We start from the raw sequence: 22,697 nt of genomic DNA, 5'->3' as shown, positions 1-22,697 counted from the left end.
TGAATTGTTCTCCTTCCTTTTACCCCATGCTGGCCAGTGATGAGGTTAGCTGAGTGGATGGCAGGTTTGAGCCACTAGCAAAAGTGGCCAAACTGGGGGCTGCCGTGAATCTCTGTCAAGTGAATAATGTAAAAGCCAAGTGTCAACAAATACTCAAAGGCACCAGTCATCAAAATGCTATGGTTGTGAGTGTGGTTAAATTAAATAGAAGAAAAATAATAAAACAAATTGGGAATTACTGGCCAAGTCTTCTTTTATTTATTTATTTTTAAATACAGTTTTACCAAAATAAATATGAATGGTTTTGTAAAATTAAATACCTTTGGTTTCTCTGTCTGTGATATCTCAATTGCACTTTGGCTAACTGAAAAGAACATCTTCTCTGTCAGATAAATATATGAAGTTTTTCAGTCCTATTAGTCTAGTTTTGGCTAACTAGAGAACGAACAGGGAGGTATGAGTCAAATTTTTCTTGTGACAGAAAACTAGCAAGACCCTTACCTATGAAGATAAGTTCTGTTTGTACATAATGTTCAGAGCTTTGAAATGTAAAGTGTTCGAATGCTAAATATTATTAAGTGTTCAGAGTGAGATCATGCTTTTCGTTTTTCCATTTCAAGGTGGTACAGAAGTTGGATTTTCTCTATTTTGAGCCAGTCTGAGTTGGCTGCCATTCTTAATTATTATTTGCAAATGGACAGGAAATGTGCTCATAGCTTATAAAAATACCGTGAATCCTGCATGGGCAAAAGTTACTTTAAAAATAGGCTTCTGCCCTCAGTAGCATGTGTAAAAGTGACCTGTCCATGGCTGCAGAAGGATCTAGTTTGAAAGTTGGAATTAAGAGGTTAGGAGCTTCTCACTGCTAATATTCTACTGAGACCTCTAGATTGGGATGCTGTAGCAGGAACTACCAATGGCTGGAATACTGTTGATTAGCAATTGCATGTAGCCAAAACTTGTCTCTGAAGTTATCTTTTTGATTGGAGAGTTGTTCTTAATGGTGACAGTCAACAGTGTTTTAAAAAAAAGTCAGACCCTCCAAAATTGTGAGATTGTCTTTAAAATCATGAGATCTTTAAAATATATTTTGGGTCCCTTTGATTTTACTTATGTGAGTTTTGAGCCTCTAATGTTCGCACTTTCAAGCTCTTCTCCGCAATTATGAGGGCTAGACATTTTTTTTTAAAGCTGAGATTCTCACATCAAATGACTCCTGAAACTGGGGCTCTCACAAAAACACTGAATATCGTGATAGTCAAGGCCACTGGTAAGTTGCAAATTCATGACATTGTGTAGTGATGAAACAGGAGGTAGCTCAAAATAAATTAGTACAATGGAATTTTATATCATGATTGTAGTTGCTCAAAAAAATCAGACCACACTTCCTCCAAACAGCAGTTTTTACAATTCTTTTTTATTGTTCATATTTTGGAAAGATAAGATCCATATAGTGTCAGTTTGGGAATACAACTGAGTGGATGAAGTGGTTACAGCTCATGGATTTCCCCTCATTTGCAGACCTGCTTCCAGCCCCATGTCACTGCTACTGAGAATTTGACTCTCCTGAATTGCACTGGGGTCTGTGGGTCTTGCTGAAAAACAACGTGATCCAGGGTACCAAAGAGGCAACCCATTTTCTAGACACCTTAGTTGATATGAAATGTCACACTATATACAAAAGAGAGAAAACTTTCCACTGATGCCTTTCTAATGAGGTTGCATGCACATGCCACAAGTACAAAGTAAACTCTTTGACAAATTGTAGCGCAAAAGAAACATTGCTTGCAGTTCTGAAGTTTGCCATTACAGATGTACAAAACATTTAACACCTTCTTTTTAATTTTCTAATCTATTTCTGTTAAGTTTCTTGCCTTCTCTTCCTTGCCTCATTTGTTTTGATCTGTCTGCCTTATTTCTTAGTTTGTGTGTGTTTGGGTTTTTTGGGCTCCTTTCTCTGGCTGCCGCCGCCACCTTCTCCTAGTGTTTTGTTTCATGTTAATCCTACTTTTCCTTATGTTTACCCTGCTTCATGTGGGAGCAGAGCAGTAAATTTGAAGTGGACAGAATATTTGTCATTTTCACTGTGCTGCTTCCATTGTACCTGGAGATTAGTAGGAAGTAAGGCTGTTTGATTAATTGCAGTTAACTCATGCGATTAAAAATAATCACAATTAAAAAAATTAATTGTGATTAATCGCTGTTTTAATTGCATTGTTAAACTGTAGAGTACCAATTGAAATTTATTAAGTATTTTGGATGTGTTTCTACATTTTCATATATATCGTATTCTGTGTTGTAACTGAAATCAGCGTATTTGAAAATGTAGAAAACATCAGTGATGAGCTGCCAGAAGCTGAAGATCCGGTTCCTTCAGTCACTCCGGGTCTTTGGCAGCACTTCAGTGGCAGGTTCTTCACTGTCTCCGGGTCTTCAGCGGTACTGAAGGACCTGCTGCTGAAGACCCCGGAACGAGTGAAAGGCCCGCTGCCGAAATGCTGCCGAAGGCGCGCAGTGCCTCCAGGTGAGTACAAATTCACAGGGGGAGCCGAGAGCTCAGGCAGGACAGGAGTGAGGGGAGCCAAGAGCTTGGGCGGGATGGGCAGGACAGGAATTTGCCCACCCCTTTAACAACCGGTTCTCAACTGGCTGCAAAATTTAGCAACTGGTTCTCAACTGGCTGCAAAATTTAGCAACTGGTTCACGCGAACCGGCTCCAGCTCACCACTGGAAAACATCCAAAATATTTGAATAAATGGTATTCTATTATTGTTTAACAGTGTGATTAATTGTGATTAATTTTTTTAATCGCTTGAGAGCCCTAGTAGGAAAGAAGAATGGATCTTGTCAATTTCAGTTTGTTTTGTTCCCATGTGGAGTAAAAGCCAAGAGGATCAGGGGCTTCTTGTGTGTCAGGAGCTGCCTACTCTGTTGTAAACTAATTCTTTATTCTCTTTCCACACAAATCAGATGCAAATATTTTTCACTTATTTTGACTTTGTTTCAGAACAAAACTGATGTAATAAGATGTGGAACAGAATTGCTGTTCTCAGTAAATATCTTCTGCCTAAGAGAGATGATGGTGGTACTATTCAGATTGTGGCATCTTGATTTTGATAACTGGAGGGGAATATTGTGAGTTGTGACAAGATATCTGTGCTTCCAAACTGTGGAAGTAGTGGATGACTTAATCTATCTAGGCACTAAACTGTCATCAAATTGGCGCAGCCAGTCACACACCCTAAGGAAAAATGGTTTAGCAGCCTCATACATGAAGGACTTACATAAGGTCTGGAGTCAAAGCAGGTGAAACTATATACAAAAGTGTGGATTTATCAAACCAATTCTTGCAGTCCTCTTATATGGATCTGAAACACGTACATTACCTAAACAAGGTATCAGGAGACTGGAGGCATTTCATGTGCATTGCCACTAGCGACTACTGGGTATAAGATGGATTGACTTTATCAGAAATAGGGACGCATTGTTGAAAACTGGCCTCGAGATAACTGAGATTATCATTAGCTAACACCAGCTGGCCCTTTTTGGTCATGTGTCCTGCCTCTGATACAATCCCAGCATATCAAGATCTCAAGATGGAACTAAAGGCCAGGAGGTTAACCTGGCTGTAATAAACCTGTGGAGCAGTTACATACTTGGAATAAAGATGTACAATGTGATCATGGCTGCTCAGTGCTAGGGACCTCTGCTGCTTAAGCATGTTGTTGTTGAGGAGGATATTGTAGAGACCTCGTTTCTGAAGATTTCCCACTGTTGCACTTGCAGAAACTAGACTCCCAACAAATATCGGATTTGTTTGTTACATTATGTGTTTTCCTCTTATAGACAGGCAAAGAGTCCTGTGGCACCTTATAGACTAACAGACATATTGGAGCATAAACTTTCGTGGGTGAATACCCACTTTGTCGGAAGTATGTAATGGAAATTCCCAGAGGCAGGTATAAATATGCAAGCAAGAGTCAGGCTAGGGATAACAAGGTTAATTCAATCAGGGAGGATGAGGCCCTCTTCTAGTAGTTGAGGTGTGAACACCAGGGGAGGAGAAACTGCTTTTGTAGTTGGCTAGCCATTCAGAGTCTTTGTTTAATCCTGAGCTGATAGTGTCAAATTTGCAAATGAACTGAAGCTCAGCAGTTTCTCATTGGAAGTCTGGTCCTGAAGTTTTTTTGCTGCAGGATGGCTACCAGTAAATCTGCTGTTGTGTGTCCAGCGAGGTTGAAGTGTTCTCCTACAGGTTTTTGTATATTGCCATTCCTAATATCTGATTTTTGTCCATTTGTCCTTTTACATAGGGAATGTCCAGTTTGGCTGATGTACATAGCAGAGGGGCATTGCTGGCACATGATGGAGTGTATTACATTGGTGGACGTGCAGGTGAATGAGCCAGTGATCGTGTGGCTGATCAGGTTAGGTCCTGTGATGGTGTTGCTGGTGTAGATATGTGGGCAGAGTTGGCACCGAGGTTTGTTGCATGAATTGGTTCCTGAGTTAGAGTTACTATGGTGTGGTGTGTAGTTGCTGGTGAGAATATGCTTCTGGTTGGCGGGTTGTCTGTGGGCGAGGACTGGCCTGCCTTCCAAGGCCTGTAAAAGTGAAGGATTGTTGTCCAGGATGGGTTGTAGATCAGTGATGATGTGTTGGAGATGACTGTATGTGATGGCCAGTGGAGTTCTCTTGGTTTCTTTCTTGGGCTTGTCTCGCAGCAGTAGGCTTCTGGGTACACGTCTGGCTCTGTTGATCTGTTTCCTTATTTCCTTGTGCGGGTATCGTAGTTTTGAGAATGCTTGGTGAAGATCTTGTAGGTGTTGGTCTCTGACTAAAGGGTTGGAGCAATGCGGTTGTACCTCAGTGCCTGGCTGTAGACAATGGATCGTGTGGTGTGTCCGGGATGGAAGCTGGAGGCATGAAGGTAGCCATAGTGTTCGGTGGGTTTTGGGTATAGGGTGGTGTTAACGTGACCGTCACTTATTTGCACGTGGTGTCTAGAAAGTGGACTTCCCATGTAGATTGGTCCAGGCTAAGGTTGATGGTGAGGTAGAAGCTGTTGAAATCGTGGTGGAATTCTTCCAGGGTTTCCTTCCCATGGGTCCAGATGATGAAGATGTCATCAATGTAATGTAGGCAGAGAAGGGGCGAGAGCTGAGGAAGCATTGTTTCAGGTCAGCCATAAAAATGTTGGCATATTGTGGGGCCATGCGGGTGCCCATAGCGGTGCCACTGCTCTGAAGGAATATATTGTCACCAAATCTGAAATAATTGTGCATGAGGATAAAGTTACGGAGCTCAGCAACCAGTTGTGTTGTGGCATCATCAGAGATACTGTTCCTGACAGCTTGTATTCCATCTGTGTGTGGGGTGTTTGCGTAGAGTGCCTCTACATCCCTGGTGACTAGGATGGTGTTTACTGGAAGATCATCAATGCATTGTAGTTTTCTCAGGAAATCAGTGGTGTCACGGAGATAGCTGGGAGTGCTAGTGGTGTAGGGTCTGAGTAGAGAGTCCACATATCTGGACAGTCCTTCAGTGAGAGTGCCAATGCCCGAGATGATGAGGCAACCAAGGTTTCTGGGTTGTGGATCTTAGGTAGTAGATAGAATAACCCCGGTCGGGGCTCTAAGGGTATGTTGATTTGTTCCGGTGTTAGTGTAGGGAGTGTCCTGAATAGCTGGTGCAGTTTCTTAGTGTATTCCTCAGTGGGATCTGAGGAAAATGGCCTGTAGAATTGGTATTTGAGAGTTGTCTGGCAGCCTCCTTTTGGTAGTCAGACCTGTTCACAACTCTTATAGACAGAGTTTTTAATGCCACATACAGTCGATTGCCACACATTTGCCTTTATAAAACCTCATTTTCAGTTGCTTGTAAGTTTGTTAAACTTTAAACATTCGGGCTGAATTTTTCCATGCTCGCTGTCTGTCACAGACGGATTTTAATTTTCGATTTTTGTAAAGTTTCTGCAGAAATGGTTCAGCTGTTTCTGAGAATGAGATTAGGCAAAATACATTGTGTTGTTCATGTGCTAAAAAATTTCTGCCAACTTGTTCTTTGAAAAGTTGTAGTGCCCCCAAGCTTTGGCAGAGGATTGCCTCTCTGTAAGGGATGATTTTTGGTGTTCCCATGAAAAAGTGCCCAAATTTGACCAAACTGTAAACCTTTGAAAAATCTCAATTTACACCTGCTCAGTAGAGATTTGCTAGAATTTGGCAGCTAAGTTCTCTGAAGACTCTGTGCATGCTGAGAATGCTCCAACCTGAAATCCGGGGGTAAAGGAGACTGGGAACAAGTAACTGGAGTGTGGAAAGAGAGGGTAGGACAGAGACATAAGTGGTCAGGATTGGGGGGAACAGGGACAGTAGGGTCTTTGATCACTACGGAACGTTCCCCTCCAGAGTCTCAAATGGAATCAAAGATTCCTGAATCTCAGCATTCCTCTGCTACTAGTGGGTGGCTGTGAAACTCACTGGCAAAGAGTGTAGTGGCTCTTTGACCTCAAGGATGAGAGCCTACTACAGCTGCTATCATTTACTTTGTTAGCTAAAGTGGTAGGGATCTGCGCTATGCATCTAAAGGTTCCAACTGTGCTGATGACCCATGTGGATGTCAATATGATTCTACATGATGGATTATCTATTTTTTTTTCAGTTAAAAAAAATGAGAAAATTACTTTTAAAAACACCTACATTAAAAGAACATTGAGGTAGACTGTTCAGTCTTACTTCAGCCTTCTTGTGTATTTGCATTGTATTTGCAAATACACGATCACATACTATGTTTTTCCACAGGACCCCTTCTTCATTTCATGAACAGGATGAACTGCAGTGGGAATGAATTCCTAGATTTTTAAGGCCAAAAGGAACAATTGAATGATCTAGTTCTGTGTAATTTCACTGAGTCCAGCAACTTGTGTTTGACTAAAGAGACCTTAAAGACAGAAGGGACCATCATGATCATTTAGTCTGACCTTCTGCACATTACAGGCCACAGAATCTCATCCACTCACTCCTGTAAGAGGCGTATAATTTCTAGCTGAATTGAGGTCTTGATTTAAAGACTTCAAGAGCCCCCAGGGTCTCTGCCAACCTGACCTGGGGGAAATCCTTTTCTGATCCCAAATATGGTGATCTTCTATAAAGGCATCCAGACTTAACTTGAAGACATCAAGAGATGGAGAATCCATCACTTCTCTCAGTAGTTTCTTCCAGTTGTTGATCATCTTCACTTAAAAGTTTTTGCTTGTTTCTAATTTGGATTTGTCTAGATTTAAATTCTAGCCATTGGTTCTTGTTATGCCTTTCTCAGCTACTAGTATCTGCTGTTTTCTTCCCGTGTAGGTATAGGTACAATATAATCAAGTAATCTGTTGATCTTTTTCTGATTGCATCTTCGTTTCTCACTTTCCGGTATTTTTTCCAGCACTCCAATCATTTTTGTGGCTCTTCTCTGCATCCTCTCCAATTTTTTAACATCCTTTTAAAAATGTGGACAGTAGAACTGGATACTATATTCCAGTATCAGTCTCACCAAAGCTGTATTCAGGGGTAAAATCACCTCCCTCCTTTTCCTCCCCTCCAAGGATTGCATTAGCCTTTGTTCCCACAGTATGTTAGTGGGGGCTTATGTTGCGTTGCTTGTCCACTATGATCTTAAATCCTTTTCAGAGTTGATGTTTTCCAGGATATAGTCTGCCTCCCCCAATCCTCCCCACACACTTACTGGATTTATGGCCAGCATTGTTAGTTCCTAGATGACCATGCATGTATGTGGCAAACTCACAGCCAAACCAGGGCTGCTCACTCAGGTTGCTGCTGCATGCCTGAGGGCTGACTCACTGCAGGCTCTGTTGAGTGCTGACTCACCACAGCACCTATCACTGAGCAGATCCTGGGTCAGATGACCACAGGCTCAGGTATTTCCACAACCTCACCAGAGTCTGAGCAACAGAGCTACCTGGCCAGGAACCTTTCTGCTGCCTTGCAGTACATCAGACTCCAGCAACTCCCAACCTGCCTTACAGTACATCAGACTCCTGCCCTGTCCTTTTCCCCCTTGCACTAGCATCACTCCAGCGACATCACTGACCTGCTCTAGCCTTGCCTCCTCTTCCTCCTGTGACAGATCCATGGGGTACAACCTGGAACTGTGGGAACACTCCGCTCCCTTAACTCTTCAGCCTGCGGCTGTCTCTCACGATGCTTTGCTAGTGACAAGCAGCAAACCTCTCCAGGTGCTGTGATCACTTAGTCAACAACATGCAGGAACACACCTGGGTAAGTTCCCCCAGTATTCTTGCCAGCAAGTTAAAGAGATATGGGCTGGATGAATGGACTATAAGGTGGATAGAAAGCTGGCTAGATCCTTGGGCTCAACAGATAGTGATCAATGGCTCCATGTCCAGTTGGCAGCCAGTATCAAGTGGAGTGCTCCAAGGGTCGGTCCTGAGGCCGGTTTTGTTCAGTATCTTCATTAATGATCTGGAAGATGGCGTGGATTGCACCCTCAGCAAGTTTGCAGATGACACTTAACGGGGAGGAGTGGTAGATATGCTGGAAGGTAGGGGTAGAATACAGAGGGCCCTAGACAAATTAGAGGATTGGGCCAAAAGTAATCTGATGAGGTTCAACAAGGACAAGTACAGAGTTCTGCACTTAGGACGGAAGAATCCCATGCACTGCTACAGACTAGGGACCGAGTGGCTAGGCAGCAGTTCTGCAGAAAAGGACCTAGGTGTTGCAGGGGATGAGAAGCTGGATATGAGTCAACAGTGTGCCCTTGTTGCCAAGAAGGCTAATGACATTTTGGGCTGTGTAAGTGGGAGCATTGCCAGCAGATCGAGGGATGTGATCGTTCCCCTCTATTCGGTATTGGTGAGAACCTCATCTGGAGTACTGTGTCCAGTTTTGGGCCCCACACTGCAAGAAAGATGTGGAAAAACTGGAAAGAGTCCACGGGGGGGCAACGAAAATGATTAGGGGGCTGGAGCAGATGATTTTTGAGGAGAGGCTGAGAGAACTGGGATTATTTAGTCTGCAGAAGAGAAGAATGAGGGGGGATTTGATAGCTGCTTTCAACTACCTGAAAGGGGGTTCCAAAGAGGATGACTGTTCTCAGTGGTAGCAGATGACAGAACAAGGAGTAATGGTCTCAAGTTGCAGTGCGGGAAGTTTAGGTTGGATATTAGGGAAAAACTTTTTCACTAGGAGGGTGGTGAGGCACTGGAATGGGTTACTTAGGGAGGTGGTGGAATCTCCTTCCTTAGATATTTTTAAGGTCAGGCTTGACAAAGCCCTGGCTGGGATGATTTAGTTGGTGATTGGTCCTGCTTTGAGCAGAGGGTTGGATTAGATGACCTCCTGAGGTCCCTTCCAACCCTGATATTCTATGATTCTATGAATCTAAGTTGCATGAATGGTCTCTAAGGCAGTGGTTCTCAAACTTTAGCAACCCAAGGAACCCTGTTTTGATTAAAAAATTTTCAGGGACCCCCAAGCCCTCCTTTTCAGCTCCAGGCCCTGTCCCCACTCCACCCCTTCCCCCAAGGCTCCACTCCCTCCCCACCTCTTCCCACGCCCCCTCGTTCACTCCATCCACCCTCCATCGCTCGCTCTCCCCCTCCCTCACTTTCACCAGGCTGGTGGAAGGGCTTGGGGTGCAGGGTGCAGGCTCTGGGAAGGAGTTTGGGTGCTAGGTGCCCCTCCTCCTCCCCCCCGGGACATGCCGTCCACTTCCGGAAGCAGCATGCGGCCAGGGCAGACCTGTCTTAGCCCTACTGTGCTGCCAGAGTTTTAGGCAAAAAATCTCCTGGTTTGGCTTGAGTAGCCTACGGGAGATAGAGGGGGGAGGAGAAGGAGGAGTTGATCAGCGGGGTCCGTAGACCCCCTGGAGTACCCTTGTGGACCCCCAGGGGTCCATGGACCCCAGTTTGAGAAATGCTGCTCTAAGCCATTAATCAACCATACACAGGAGAACAGCAGCAAATCCCCCTCGCTTTGCACCCCAGAAATGTACCACTTTACACTGATCAAGACCCTGTTGAACAGGGTGGATTTGATTTAAATCACTAGTCAGGAAGACTCGATTTAATCATGGATTTCTACATAAAGGTGCATTCTTGTTGGTTGTTACAGAATTAAGACGTATTCTTCACAACTCAGAGATAGATGTAGGCTTCATTTTTAGAAGGTACACACTATATATGTTTAAACTCATTTATTTTGAAAACTTTTCAGATAAGTTTTACAGCTATATCAGAAAATGAATGATTGTTTGGTTATTTCATTTACCAAAGATAATTGAAGCAGATATTTATGAAGTCACTGGGAGGTGAACTATCTCCAGTTCAACAGGTTAATAAATAATATTTGGAGGATTTTCTTGCCATGCTGTATTAGAAGGAGAACATCACCAGCAGACATTTAAATTGTTTTGTGTATGCTGGATTTTTTTTTCTTCAACAGCAAACATAAACTATTTTAACAAAACAAGCACATGAATTTTTGAATTAAGTTAAACATTCACATTTTTTAAAATCTGGTTTGTTTTTGTTAAAACTGTTTTTAACTAAAATAGTTAAATGAAATATTTTTTTTAAAAAAACAGAAATTAAATTGACTATGTCGGCCAGGTCAATATGAGAAACTTAAAATATTGGCTTCTGCAGTTAACTCAGGCGTCTTCACCTTCATTTTCCTGTTCGTTCATAATCTGGAAAAGAAGAACAAGCTTTCAGGTCCCAAATTATTTTTCAGGTCCCAAATGATTTCTCAATTTGGAATGAATTAGTCCAAAGCAAGAAAATATTCTTTCTACACGGGCAGAAGAAGCTACTGCTGTTAAAAGTGAGATTATCACTTCAACAGTCTCTGAATCCAAGTGCCTAAGTGACTTCCACCAGTTCACTGGTGTGACTTTCTTTAAAAGATCGTCAGCAAACATATATTTCTTGAATGGTTAATCTTAAGCTCTGAAGTTTATTATAGTTGGCATTATGGAGGAATGATTGCTGGATGTCCATGTCATGGTCAACTCTTCTTCTTCAGCAGTTAAGGTTTGACCCTGGTACCGAGCATTGAGAATATTTGCAAGAAAATGAACTGGAGATAGTGCTTGTCCCATTCGTTTTTTTTAATGCTTGTAATTTTAACTCTGTCAGTGCATATTTCTCTTTTAAGATCTCACTCAGCTCCTTCCAAATTTCAACAGCATCAGCAATAAAACAGCTATTTCCCTGCATTTTGTTCAAGGCTACAGAAATAGGCTTCAGGGTACTTATTCAGCATGTGTTCAACATTTGTCTTAAGCCCAATGTTAAGAACTTTGGCTGTGACAGTGCCATCTTTTTTTTTTTTTTTCATGATTTTGTTCACAAACTGTCATCCAATTAAGCTAGTTCTTGATATAGTGCTAAAAAGAGTCCACTACTATGTTCCATTGCATGTCTTGTGGGAGAGTTAGCTTGGTTCCTCCCACTTTTTTCAGAGCAGCTGCTGCAAAATGGTTGTTACAGAAGTACATTGCAGTTTAAACAACTTTAGCCTTTATTTCTGGAACACTGAAGTGTTTGGCAAGGAGGTGCATCAAATGAGCACTGCAACTGTATGTTATTAGCTTGGGACTCTCTTCTAAATAATTTCTTCTCATCTTTGATACATTTGCAATATTGTCTGTGACCAAGCAGCGTCCCAGACATTTGAATTTTTTTTCACAGTTTGTTATAGCTTTTACTGCTGCTACTTGTAAGTATTTTGCTGTGTGTGCATTTCTTGATATATCAGTTGTTTCTGTAAGGAAGATATTCTGTTCTTCTGTTGTCACACAAGCACATACAACAGGATCATAGTGGACATTGCTTCACCCATCAAGACTCAGGTTAACAATTTTACCCTCTAGACCTTTTGCACACTGCTCAATTTCTCTTTCATACACTTTATCCTGCAATTTGCCTGTGACATCTGCTCTGTTGGGTGGACTGTATTCTGGTCTTAATGTCTGAATCATGTTTATGAAGTGTGGGTTCTCAATCATATGGAAAGGAGTGATTGTTGGATAAACAAACTGGGCAATTTTTTCATCAATTACCTCTTTTTGTAATCTGCTGTTTCTTATCACAAACGTATCTATGGTTGTTTCTGGATGATGGAGTTTTGTTTTTTTTTTTTGCTACATGTGATATACTGTGGCTATGTGACATAAATGATGTGACTGAAACACTATCATTGGCAGATAACTCTGAAACTATAGAAAATGATGGTGATCTTGAAGGTGGATAGTCTTCTGAAACCTGTATGTTGAGGATGGATTCTCCTAAACAAAATAAGTCAATGCAGTTATTTAATTATTATTACCATACTGCTCATTTAGTATTACTCATTGCATTCACTGACACTTAGTACTTACTTTAAAGGTGAAATTGTAAAAGGAAGATCTGCCTATTTCAGCCATTTATTTTTTTATCACAACTGCATCTAAAATGGTACTACCGTAGACTAATAACTATATTTTTTGCTCAAACATGAGAATTCAAGAATAGTCCAGAAGGAAGACAGGCAGTCCTTAAGATCTTGCATATTCAGGCATGTTCCTTTCATCATCTTCAACGCTGCTTCCTCCTGAGAAGGAATACTTCTCATGATGATGTTTCATTCGGGAAACCAGGCCTTGTATTTCTTTGTTGCACTCTTTGCATTTTGCACGCATGCCTGTCTTACTCACAGGTAGAGGGACTTCATTAAAATGTTCCCAAACTGGCTCTCTTTTATGGTCTGCTGTCATAATAGGTTTTCTCTTCTCGTGAGAGAATCGGATGGTAGATCTCAAATCAGTGAAGACTACACTCAGAAAGACCACATGACTTCTGAAACATGCGGCTCAAATGGTTTCCCTTTTGTTTCTACTGCCTGTCCCTCCCTTCTCACATTTATCTCCAGACCTCTTCTCCTTGTCCAGGACGTAAAGGGCCTGCTACGGCTGGGAACGGTGGAGGAATTTCCTTGTGAGTGAAGGAACAAGGAATTCTATTCCCGGTACTTTCTAATCCCAAAGGCGGTCTAAGACCCATCTTGGACCTGCAAGACCTCAACAAATACCTAAAGAAGTTGAAGTTCCACATGGTCTCCCTGGCCTCCATCATACCCTCCCTGGATCCGGGAGACTGGTATGCCGCCCTCGACTTGAAGGATGCTTAGTTTCATTTAGTGATCTTCCATGGACACAGATGCTTCCTGCGCATCACAGTGGGATCGGACCACTACCAGTTTGCAGTCCTCCCTTTCGGCCTAGCAACAGCACCAAGGGTGTTTACCAAGTGCATGTCAGTGGTAGCAGCTTACCTCAGGCTTTGGGGTATGCAAATATACTTGTATCTCGATGACTGTCTGATCAAAGGCTGCTCCAGGTCTCAAGTCTAATGGGACATTGCGGTGCGACAGGTCACGTGCCAGTCCTGGGCCTGTTGGTGAACTACAAGAAATCAACATTCTATCTGGTGCAAAAGATAGTGTTTATCGGATTGGTGCTCGACTCCACCTGTGCCAGAGCTTTCCCATCACAGGAGAGGTTCCAGATGATGGTGGACTTCATCGCAGGGGATCTCTGCGTTCGCTCTAACCACAGCCAGGTACATCTGCAGGGCCACATGGCAGCATGTACATGTGTCATCCACCATGCGAGGCTTCAGAATGTGACCCTTGCAGCAGTAGCTGGCGACAGTCTATTCCCAGTCCAGAGAGCACTTGCACAAGGTTGTTACTGTTCCACCAGTGATACTTACATCCCTGCAGTAGTGGACCGACCCCAAGGCTGTCCTGGAAGGAGTTGCATTCGATAGCGCACGCCACTCAGTCAAACTGATATTGGACGCTTCGGCCATTGGCTGGGGAGTGCATCTAGGTGAGCTACAGACCCAAGGGACAGGATCCCCAGAGGAGATGACATTGCACATAAATGTCAAGGAGCTCAGAGTGGTACGTCTGGCCTGTGGGGTCTTCCTACTGCATCTGTCAGGCAAAGTGGTGAGAGTGTTTACAGACAATACGGCCTAGATGCTCTACACTCCAGAGGGTGTCAGAGCTGGTCCCCTAATGATACCACCGAGGGGAAAACTTCCGGCACCAGTGCATGTGGCAAGCACGCACACCTAATATGGAATGGACACGAGTAACACTTCTAGAAGAACACCAGTTACGGAACGGGTAACTGTCTTTTTCCCAAATGCTTTAGACAAACTCACTGGTAAAGATAAAACATTAAAAGAAGTTTGTTTATTACAGAAAGATTTAAAGTGATTATAAGTGGTCGGCATAAAGGTCGGAGATAGTTATCTAAGAAATAAAAAGTAAACACTCATTCTAAATCCTAAACTTTATCATTCTTAGTAAGATTTGAATCAAACAGTTTTTCTCACTTCATTGGATGTTACAGGCACATTACAATTCTTAATATACAGTCTAAATTCCCTTCTCAGCCTGGGACCAATCTCCTCAGTTCAAAGTTCTTGTCTTCCCAGCGTTCTTGTTGCCTTCAGAGTAGGTGGAGGAGGAGTGAGGTGGTCTCATGATGTCACTGTCCCTTATTTTATACTCTCAATTCATGTCCCTGGAAAAACACTGGTCCAGACATGTCCTGGTGGGCTTTGCTGAGTCAGAGAGTTAAGCAGTCCCCATTGTGTGGTGCTTGCACAACTGTCTCTTATTGAATTGTAAATCTCTTGGTTACAATTCCCCTGCTGGTCCATGGTTGTTGATAGTCGTTTAATGCCCGCCTGGATGTAGGTCACCTCCATTGTTGTCCCTGGAGAGCTGGCTGTGGGTGTCTCCCAGACTCTCAACATATTTCAATAACAGCCATATAGCAGAATCTCATAACTTCATACACAATAACTATGTATGTACTGTGACAAAGCTCTGTCCTTGCCTTCGTAGATCCTGTGTGTCCTGGCGGATTTCGCTAGCTTCAGAGGCTCACTGTGACCCTCCACATAACCCTTCTCTCTCTAGGGACAAGGGTCACAGTCTACTGAGCCATTTTCATCATAAGCCAGCGAGGAAGGTGAGGAGAAGTTGTCCTTCCTTGCACAGTCTCTGTTGTCTCCCAGTCTCAGTGATTAATCGGGGCAAGGGGGGGGGGAGCCCGGGCCCACCCTCTACTCGGGGCTCCAGTCTAGGGACCCTAATAGTATCAGCTATGGTAGCTGACCTTTTAGAAACATGACATGTACAATTCCCTGGGCTACTTCCCCCACAGCAGCCCTCACTTCCTCAAGCTCCACTTCACCCTTACCTCAGGGCCTCCTTCCTTGTGCCTGATATGGTGTGTACTACTCAGTCTCTCCAACAGTGCAACTTCCTCCCACAGCTCATGACATGCACACCCACCTGACTAACATGGAGGCTTTTAACTAGTTTCAGCCAGCCCCTGATTGGCTTCAGGTGTCCCAATCAACCTAGCATTCTCCCTGCCTTCTGGAAAGTTCTTAATTGGCCCCAGGTGTCTTAATTGACCTGGAGCAGCTGCCATTTCACTTATCCTGGTACCAGGGATTTGTTTAGCCTGGAGCTAATATTATCTATCTCCATCTGGCCTTGCCCCGTCACAGTACATATTTTAACAAAACAATGAGTTTCAGCAGATCATGATCTTTCATATAATAGCTTACAAGGCATGCTTTGGAAGAAATATCACAACCATATACAAAGGATAAATATGAAGTTTATAGGGTGCTACTTTGAGGTATAGCCACCCCCCCATGTCACACCCCCAAAGCCTCAGACTCTATCTGGTTTCGACCTTTGGCACCTATCTGAACTCCGACTTTGGTATCAGGTTGGCTTATCTTTGGACTCTGACCTCCCAGATTTGACCTGCGTCCTGCACCTGGCCTCTGGCTACCGTTCTGATCCTGGTTTGTCTACAGACTCTGATCTCGGTTTTGATCCTGCCCTGCCTCTGGATCTCAATTCCTTGGCCCAGACACAAACCTATGCCTAGCTGTGACCCACGCTTCAGCCATTAGGCCTAATTATTGGAGACAGTGCCTGATAGCATGTGGCTATATAAAGTGTATTTTGTTCGAAGGGGCCCAGCTTACCAAGCGATCCAGATTGCTCCTTGTGATTGACCTGTCCTCCTCATTATTTATCTCTCTGCCAGTGTTTGTGTCATCTGCAAATTTTATTAACAGTGATTTTGTTTGCTTCCAGATCATTGATAAAAAATAGCCTTTCCCCTGCCCCTTCATGGGGTTCCTGAGTTTGAGCTCCAGCTTGAGCCCCAAAGGTCTACATCACAATTTTATAGCCCTATAGCCCGAGCCCTTGAGCTGGAGTTAGTTCATATGGGTCAGCCATGGGTGTTTAATTGCAGTGTAGATGTACCCTCAGTAATCTTTCCTCTGAAAAGCAGATGACAGAATCCTGGGGGCCTGTGAACATGTTTGAAGTGCAGTTTTATTGTAAGCTTGTGGCTGACTGCTGATCTTGCTCAAGAGGAAATTTTCACATACTTCTTGTTAAATTCCTCACATTGAGTGAAAGTGAGATACATTGAATAGCATTACTGTGCCGTCAAAGCTATTTTTTAGTGTGTACACAGTTTACCATGTCTGACCTCCATTTGGATGGGGCAGTTACTGAGGGAAAGTACATCACGACTGAGGAAACCTCTAAACACAATCTCTTGTACTTTTATAATGTCAGATTCTGTTACCTGGTTTTTGAATGGCTATTAGAATGGTTATTTCAATAAAATTTGAAATGAGGATGTATTCATAGGGATGTAATATGAAATATGCCCTATAATGTTAGATACAGATCTCTTCTTTTGTATCCCAAGTATTTTGTTAAGTGTCCTTTGTTAGATTCAGACTGTTTGCACTTATCTAGTCCATTAGAGTTTAAGCCATGTTTGAAGAAAAATATAAAATACATAATTAGCTGCCTATCGCAAAGTGAAAAGGTATCCTACCATATCAAGTATTTTAAAAAATGTGTTCATTCTAGAGTTCTGGTATCTTTGAAAATGGTGCCTTATTGTATCGTTGCAGAAGGTTAAAATTGCCCATTCTATTTCTACATTTCAGTACATGTTCACTAGAGTTGTCATATCAGCACTTGCAGCACGGCTGTTGATATTGATGCAAATTACTTTGTGCTGGAATGCCTATGGTATGAATCCTTATCTGTAAAATATTTATTGGATCAATGATACAAGATTACTTTCTTCCACTTGCTGTTGCTATATGGCTTGTCCTCTTTTCTCATTTTCAGCATTGAATCATCTCTTATGCCATTATTTTCTATTCTTTCCTTCTGAGCAGACTGTTAATAGTTAAATGATTTTGTTGCAGTTTCACTTAGTTTGCTTCAAAATGTGCAGTGCTTGTGAAGTTAACCTTTCTTGAAAGGGGCAAGTGTCAGTACTGCGTAATGTTTGGGAGCATATTGGTCTGCCATACCTTTATTTCTTCAGATACAATAAAAATTTACCTGTAAAGTACTAGAATCTGCTTCAGACTTTGTAACTGATGTCCTAATTTTGAGAGTCTACCCTTGAGAAACTGTAATGACCTTTTTGATTACAAATTGCAGCTATTAAAGTCACAGTTTAAAGTATCTTGATAATTGTAGAAAAATTCATACCACTGGGAAAGATTTCCTTGCTTTGTAAATACAAGGAGTACTTTGTAAGCATTATTTAGTCTTGTGAATTTCATAAAAATGCTCAGTCCTTATGAGTGATGAAGCAAATACTAAAAGCCTCCTTAACCTGCTGGTTTCCTGCAACAGTTAACAAAGGGTTCCTTGTCTTTTACTAAATCAAAAGATCTTCTTTGCTATGAGACCCTTTCATTTGAGGTTTATTTAAGAGTTGATACATTTAATTCAAGGTTATCAAATTCAGTGCATAAGGTGATTAGTTTGGTTATAACAGCTTCATTGAGTACATTGTATTGAAAGTCTTCTCTAGCCTATTTTTTAAAATATGTAAGTGGAAAATATTGGCATTTATTTCAGAACTCTAGTTTGGCTTGTTAGTCTAACTAGCTAAACCTAAACTAACTCTGTCACTAACACTATGAAATGAAAACACTTCTGAGAACTTTGGGCTTACTGTTCTAGGAGTAAAATGATCAAATGTCAGTTTGCCTTTTGACAAAGGCATACATAGGTTTCAACACAGGAATAGTTCTAACTCGAGCCATTTCCCCATATTACTGGTGCCTACAGAACAGTGGAGCTTGCCTGCTCCTATATATAATTCAATACATTGGTGAATATTCAGGACAAGAGTTGATAATAGCTGGCAACACAGCACTGACCGATTTTTTGGTAGGCTGGGTGCTCTACAAATCAGTAAGAAGATTTTTACCTTTATTGAAATTATTTGGATACATAATTGAGCAAAATTACTATTTTTTCTGCTTTGAAATGGGAAGTGTACACCATTGATATGTGGATTGAATGGTTGTCCAAAGTTGTTGCTGTTTCTGTCAGGCCAAATGAAATGGTATCTGACATCTTTTTGTCCTTCAGACATCTGCCTGTTACATTTAAGATCAGGATATGATACAGAAACAGTATTACTCACTCTGATTTCATAATTTCAGTGTACACAGGTCAGATGCACTAATCCAGCTAGAACTTCCAGCAGTCTTAATAATGTCAAACATAAGATGCAGTCGATGTGTTTGCGAGACCTGACACAGTGGAAGGAATCTGCATAGAATGGTATCAGAATCACAAAGCCCAGTCTTATTACCTCTTTTGTTTAATGTGTAGGTGAAGGCACTTGGGAAGCTGATAAGGGTTACAGTGTTCTCAATCTCCTGATGGTTGATAGCTCTGTCACCTTTATCATACCCAGATTGAGCCATTGCCTTGTTTTTCCAAGGTCTGGCAAAAATGGGAAACTGGATGAAAGTCAGTTGTCCAAGATGGAAGTGCTAGTGCTGGCTGCTGGTTAACTTCCAGATAAAATTCAGGTAGCTGGTCCCCATCTGTAATGCCCTAATTGACCAGGAAATCCTGAGGGAAATCTCCTTCTCTGAGCTGCCACATAACCTGTATTCAGGTAGAAATCTTAATCTAACAATTGCAAGTATGATGTTTGTGAGACGGGTTAGGGCATTTTTGGTAGCAGGTGCTTGCCTCTAGAATTCACTGCTGCCGGAAATTCATCAAATGCTGAGTTTATCTGTATTTGGAAAGCCCTGAGAGCTGCACCTCTTCTCAATGGTTTTTGATTTTAAAAAACCAAAAGGTCATAGAATATTAGATCCCAATTAATGGGAAATAGATTTGCCTTAATCTCTGTGACTATAATGTTATAGTGCTCCTATAATGCTATGATAAGTATTTAAATGATAAATTGAAAAATAAAATAATAAACACCACTTTTATAACGCTGTGTTAAATCTCAGTCACTGGCCCTTAATGTGTCTCTACCATGAGTTCTGCATTTAAAGTCCAGAACTAAAAATAATTACCTCCACTGCTGTATGCTTCCTCTGTAATCTGTGTGAAATATCAGCTGGATAGAATGGCTATTACTGTTGTGAAGACTTTTTCCCTTTGACGCTGTTTTTTTCTCTTTATAGATGACATGGCAGAACTTCTCCTTGGGGAGTCAAAACTAGAACAGTTTTTGAAGGAAAATCCTTTTAAACAGGGCACTAGTCCCCGGGGACCCCGGCCAAAGCTGACCGAGGTCAGGAAACATCTCACTGCAGCACTTGACAGAGGAAACCTAAAGGTATTCACAGAAGTCTGGAGAAAGGGTTAGAAAATTAAGGATATAGTTGGAAGTTAATTGAGAGGAAAAGCTTTATGAGAGCTTCTGAGAGATCAGATAATTCTCTGGTTACAGTGTTCTTGTTAAGCCATTTTATTACTTCCAGAATATCTTCAGTATTTTGGGATTTGATCCCTTTAATTTGCTTATGGAAGTTTGTTCAGACTAATCTAATAGTGAAAGTTAACATTTAAAAGAAAGCTGTTGACCCCAGGGATGTTTAAATAAAGAATTTTCAAGATGTCTTGTGAACAGCTTATTTACACAGTGACATGATACTTGACACAGAATGCGCTTCAAGGAATAATAACACTTTGCATTCCCATAATACCTTGCATTTGGTTATGTCAAAGTGCGTCGCAGACATTACTGAAATAGTCTCACAGCATCCCCTTCTATTAAGAAAACAAAATCAGTGTAAATATTCAGCACTGTAGTGAAACTGCAAACTTGTTCCATGTTTTGAGGAAAACCATACAAGATGTTTTTATCCTCAATTCTGCTTGGAGCCCATTCTGGCCCACCTTTAGATATTTATCATCAAACTATGATGCTTGGTGTTGGATGTGAAATATATATGTCCTCCCCTTCAAGGCACTTCACAACGCTCTCTCTTCATACCTATCCACTATTGTATATTACTGTGTCTTCCCCTTTGCCTCACCAGTGATGCTCTTTCAACACCCTATTTGTCATCTTCCACAGCCATCTTTGAGATTTCTTCCATGCCCTCCTTAAACTGATCTGTGAGGGTATTGACCTCTCTTCCTGTGAACTCTTTTTCAAGACCCTCCTCTCCACTTACAAGAAATCAACCAGATTAAAATGACTAGGCTGAGGAGCAGATGGGGAAAGCCAGTGCCTAATTACTAAACTTAAAATAACAGTGATAAATTTATAATTCATTATCTTCTTCTATTCCTACCTTCATATATTGGTTGTCATGTTAAACTGTAAACTTCCTGGGTGGCAAGGGTGTGTCATCTTAAATGTTTGTACACCACGGGGGACGCTAGGATCCTAATTCTAATTCAGATTCAAGGATGCTTACATAATCAGATATGAAATAATGTATATTTCCAAGCGTAAAAATGACTGGTTAGAATAAAATCAGTGTTCTGTAGTTTGGTGAGGGGCTCAATGTGTGTTTTTCTGTAATAGCCTCCCAAATATTATCTGAAAATTTAACTACAGAATAAAAATAATAAACTGTAATCTGGGAATGAAAAATCTTCCGGGAAGTCTTGCACAATGTGTTGGAAATTACTAGGGTGCAGATAACTTTCTGTCATTTTTTAAAGTGTTTTGCCTCAGAAAAAATAGTTTATCTTATGCCTCTTTTTTCTAGCCAGAATTTTTACAAGAAGCCAACTTAATTATGGCCAAGTTAAACTATGTGGAAGGTGATTACAAAGAAGCTCTTAACACTTACGCTAGGGTTGAAGTTGATGACTTGCAGCTTGTTGCTGTGCCTCCTTATAGGCTGAGAATGATTGCTGAAGCATATTCTACCAAAGGTAAGATTGCTCATATCTGTTTATTAATTGTGGTTGATTCTTTCAAATGAAATATTTCTACTTTTATTATTTTTGACTGAAGGAATATTTGTTCATGCTATATCAATTGACACTGAGTTTAGATATCAAAGTGATGGGTGCCTTAGAAATTTCTGAAAGAAACATTCATCCATTTAGATTAATTTGAGTACATGCTAGGTTGGTAGGACTATTATTTCTGTCAGCATTTCTATTCTAGTCCTTCCCGCTCCATCCACCTATTAAACCCCCTTCTGACAAATATGTATTAGTAGTTTTTCAGCACAGATTCAAATGTTAAAATTGCACCCTCAACCTAAATGTTACATTTATGTCTGAAATTTTTATTTCCTGTAGATAAAACATAGCACCTGCTATTACTATAATTAAAAGGCATTAGAGAAAAGAAAATATTTGTCTTTATTTCCCCCTCAGTTTACTTTGTGCATTTGACAGCTCTTTGTGTATAGTCAGTTTCATGGTTTCCTTTGTGGAGTCAGTCACTTTTATTTCTTTAGATCTTTCACACACAGCCTGCTGCTGTTAGCTCAGTAACCAAGTTGGCTTTTTATCAATTACACTTGGCCAGGCCGTTCCATAATAATAATAGTAATAATTATAGCAATTATTAAATAAAAACTGGTATGAATGGGAGCATTTTCTTCTGTGGGATTTTATTTTGGGTCTGTACTGATATGGCTCTTTTTACAAATGTATCCAAAAATTCAAATGATTTGTCTTAATTTTCCTTTTTGAGTGGTATCATATTAGTGAAAGTTGTAATTCTTACGTTGTGTCTAAGGATGGCAGTGCCACTTCAGTTTAGAGGCTTCTTTTATGAGCTACGCACACACAGCCTGTAGCTGTGTCAGTGTTTTGAGAATGCAGCGGTTTATGTGGCATTCACTATGGAATTCACTGTGTCTGGATGTTTTTGCTTAACTGGTGTATTAGACCGGGGTTTTGGAATGCATTTAAAATTTCTTGTTATGGCGGGATGAGTGCACAGTGTCATAAGTTATGTTTGCTGTCTTTCAGGATATGGCTCAGTTGCATTTGCTGACCACTGATCAAAGAATTTTTCTAACATTAGTCTTGGAACAGGCTGACTGTATCTGCTGACGAGTATCAGGTGTGCTGTAAACAAAGGTGAGGGAAATAGCAGCCTGGATTCCTAGAAGAGAGAAAAATATACTTCCTAAATCATTGCTATATTTAGATTAAAGGAATTGGTAGGAAATTGAGGATATTCTTCATGTGCTTTTAAAAAGAAATCTAGAAACATGTTGGATACTCAGAAAATCAAAAATATAAGAGTGAAGCCATCAACTGCTTCTCTTGGCTCCCCTCCCTTTTCTGAAG

The 22,697-nt window shown here is 41.3% G+C and overlaps 1 protein-coding gene across 4 annotated transcripts in view; it reads left to right on the top strand.

The window, feature by feature from the left end:
* The window catches only part of TTC7B (tetratricopeptide repeat domain 7B), a 311,774-nt gene that overhangs the window by 9,970 nt on the left and 279,107 nt on the right, over positions 1 to 22,697 (top strand). For 3 of the 4 annotated variants that reach the window (XM_073349423.2, XM_073349422.2, XM_073349421.2), the window contains exons 2-3: positions 19,607 to 19,761; positions 21,149 to 21,317. In XM_073349423.2, coding sequence (XP_073205524.1) covers positions 19,607 to 19,761; positions 21,149 to 21,317 — 324 coding nt within the window. Of the gene's footprint in view, positions 1 to 19,606; positions 19,762 to 21,148; positions 21,318 to 22,697 lie in introns of those variants that run through there. The other variant, XM_073349424.2, reaches the window with a different exon arrangement.

Source organism: Lepidochelys kempii, chromosome 6 (genome assembly GCF_965140285.1).
Source record: "Lepidochelys kempii isolate rLepKem1 chromosome 6, rLepKem1.hap1, whole genome shotgun sequence".
Lineage (NCBI taxonomy): Eukaryota > Metazoa > Chordata > Testudines > Cheloniidae > Lepidochelys > Lepidochelys kempii.
This window is presented reverse-complemented; position numbering and strand designations above follow the sequence as displayed.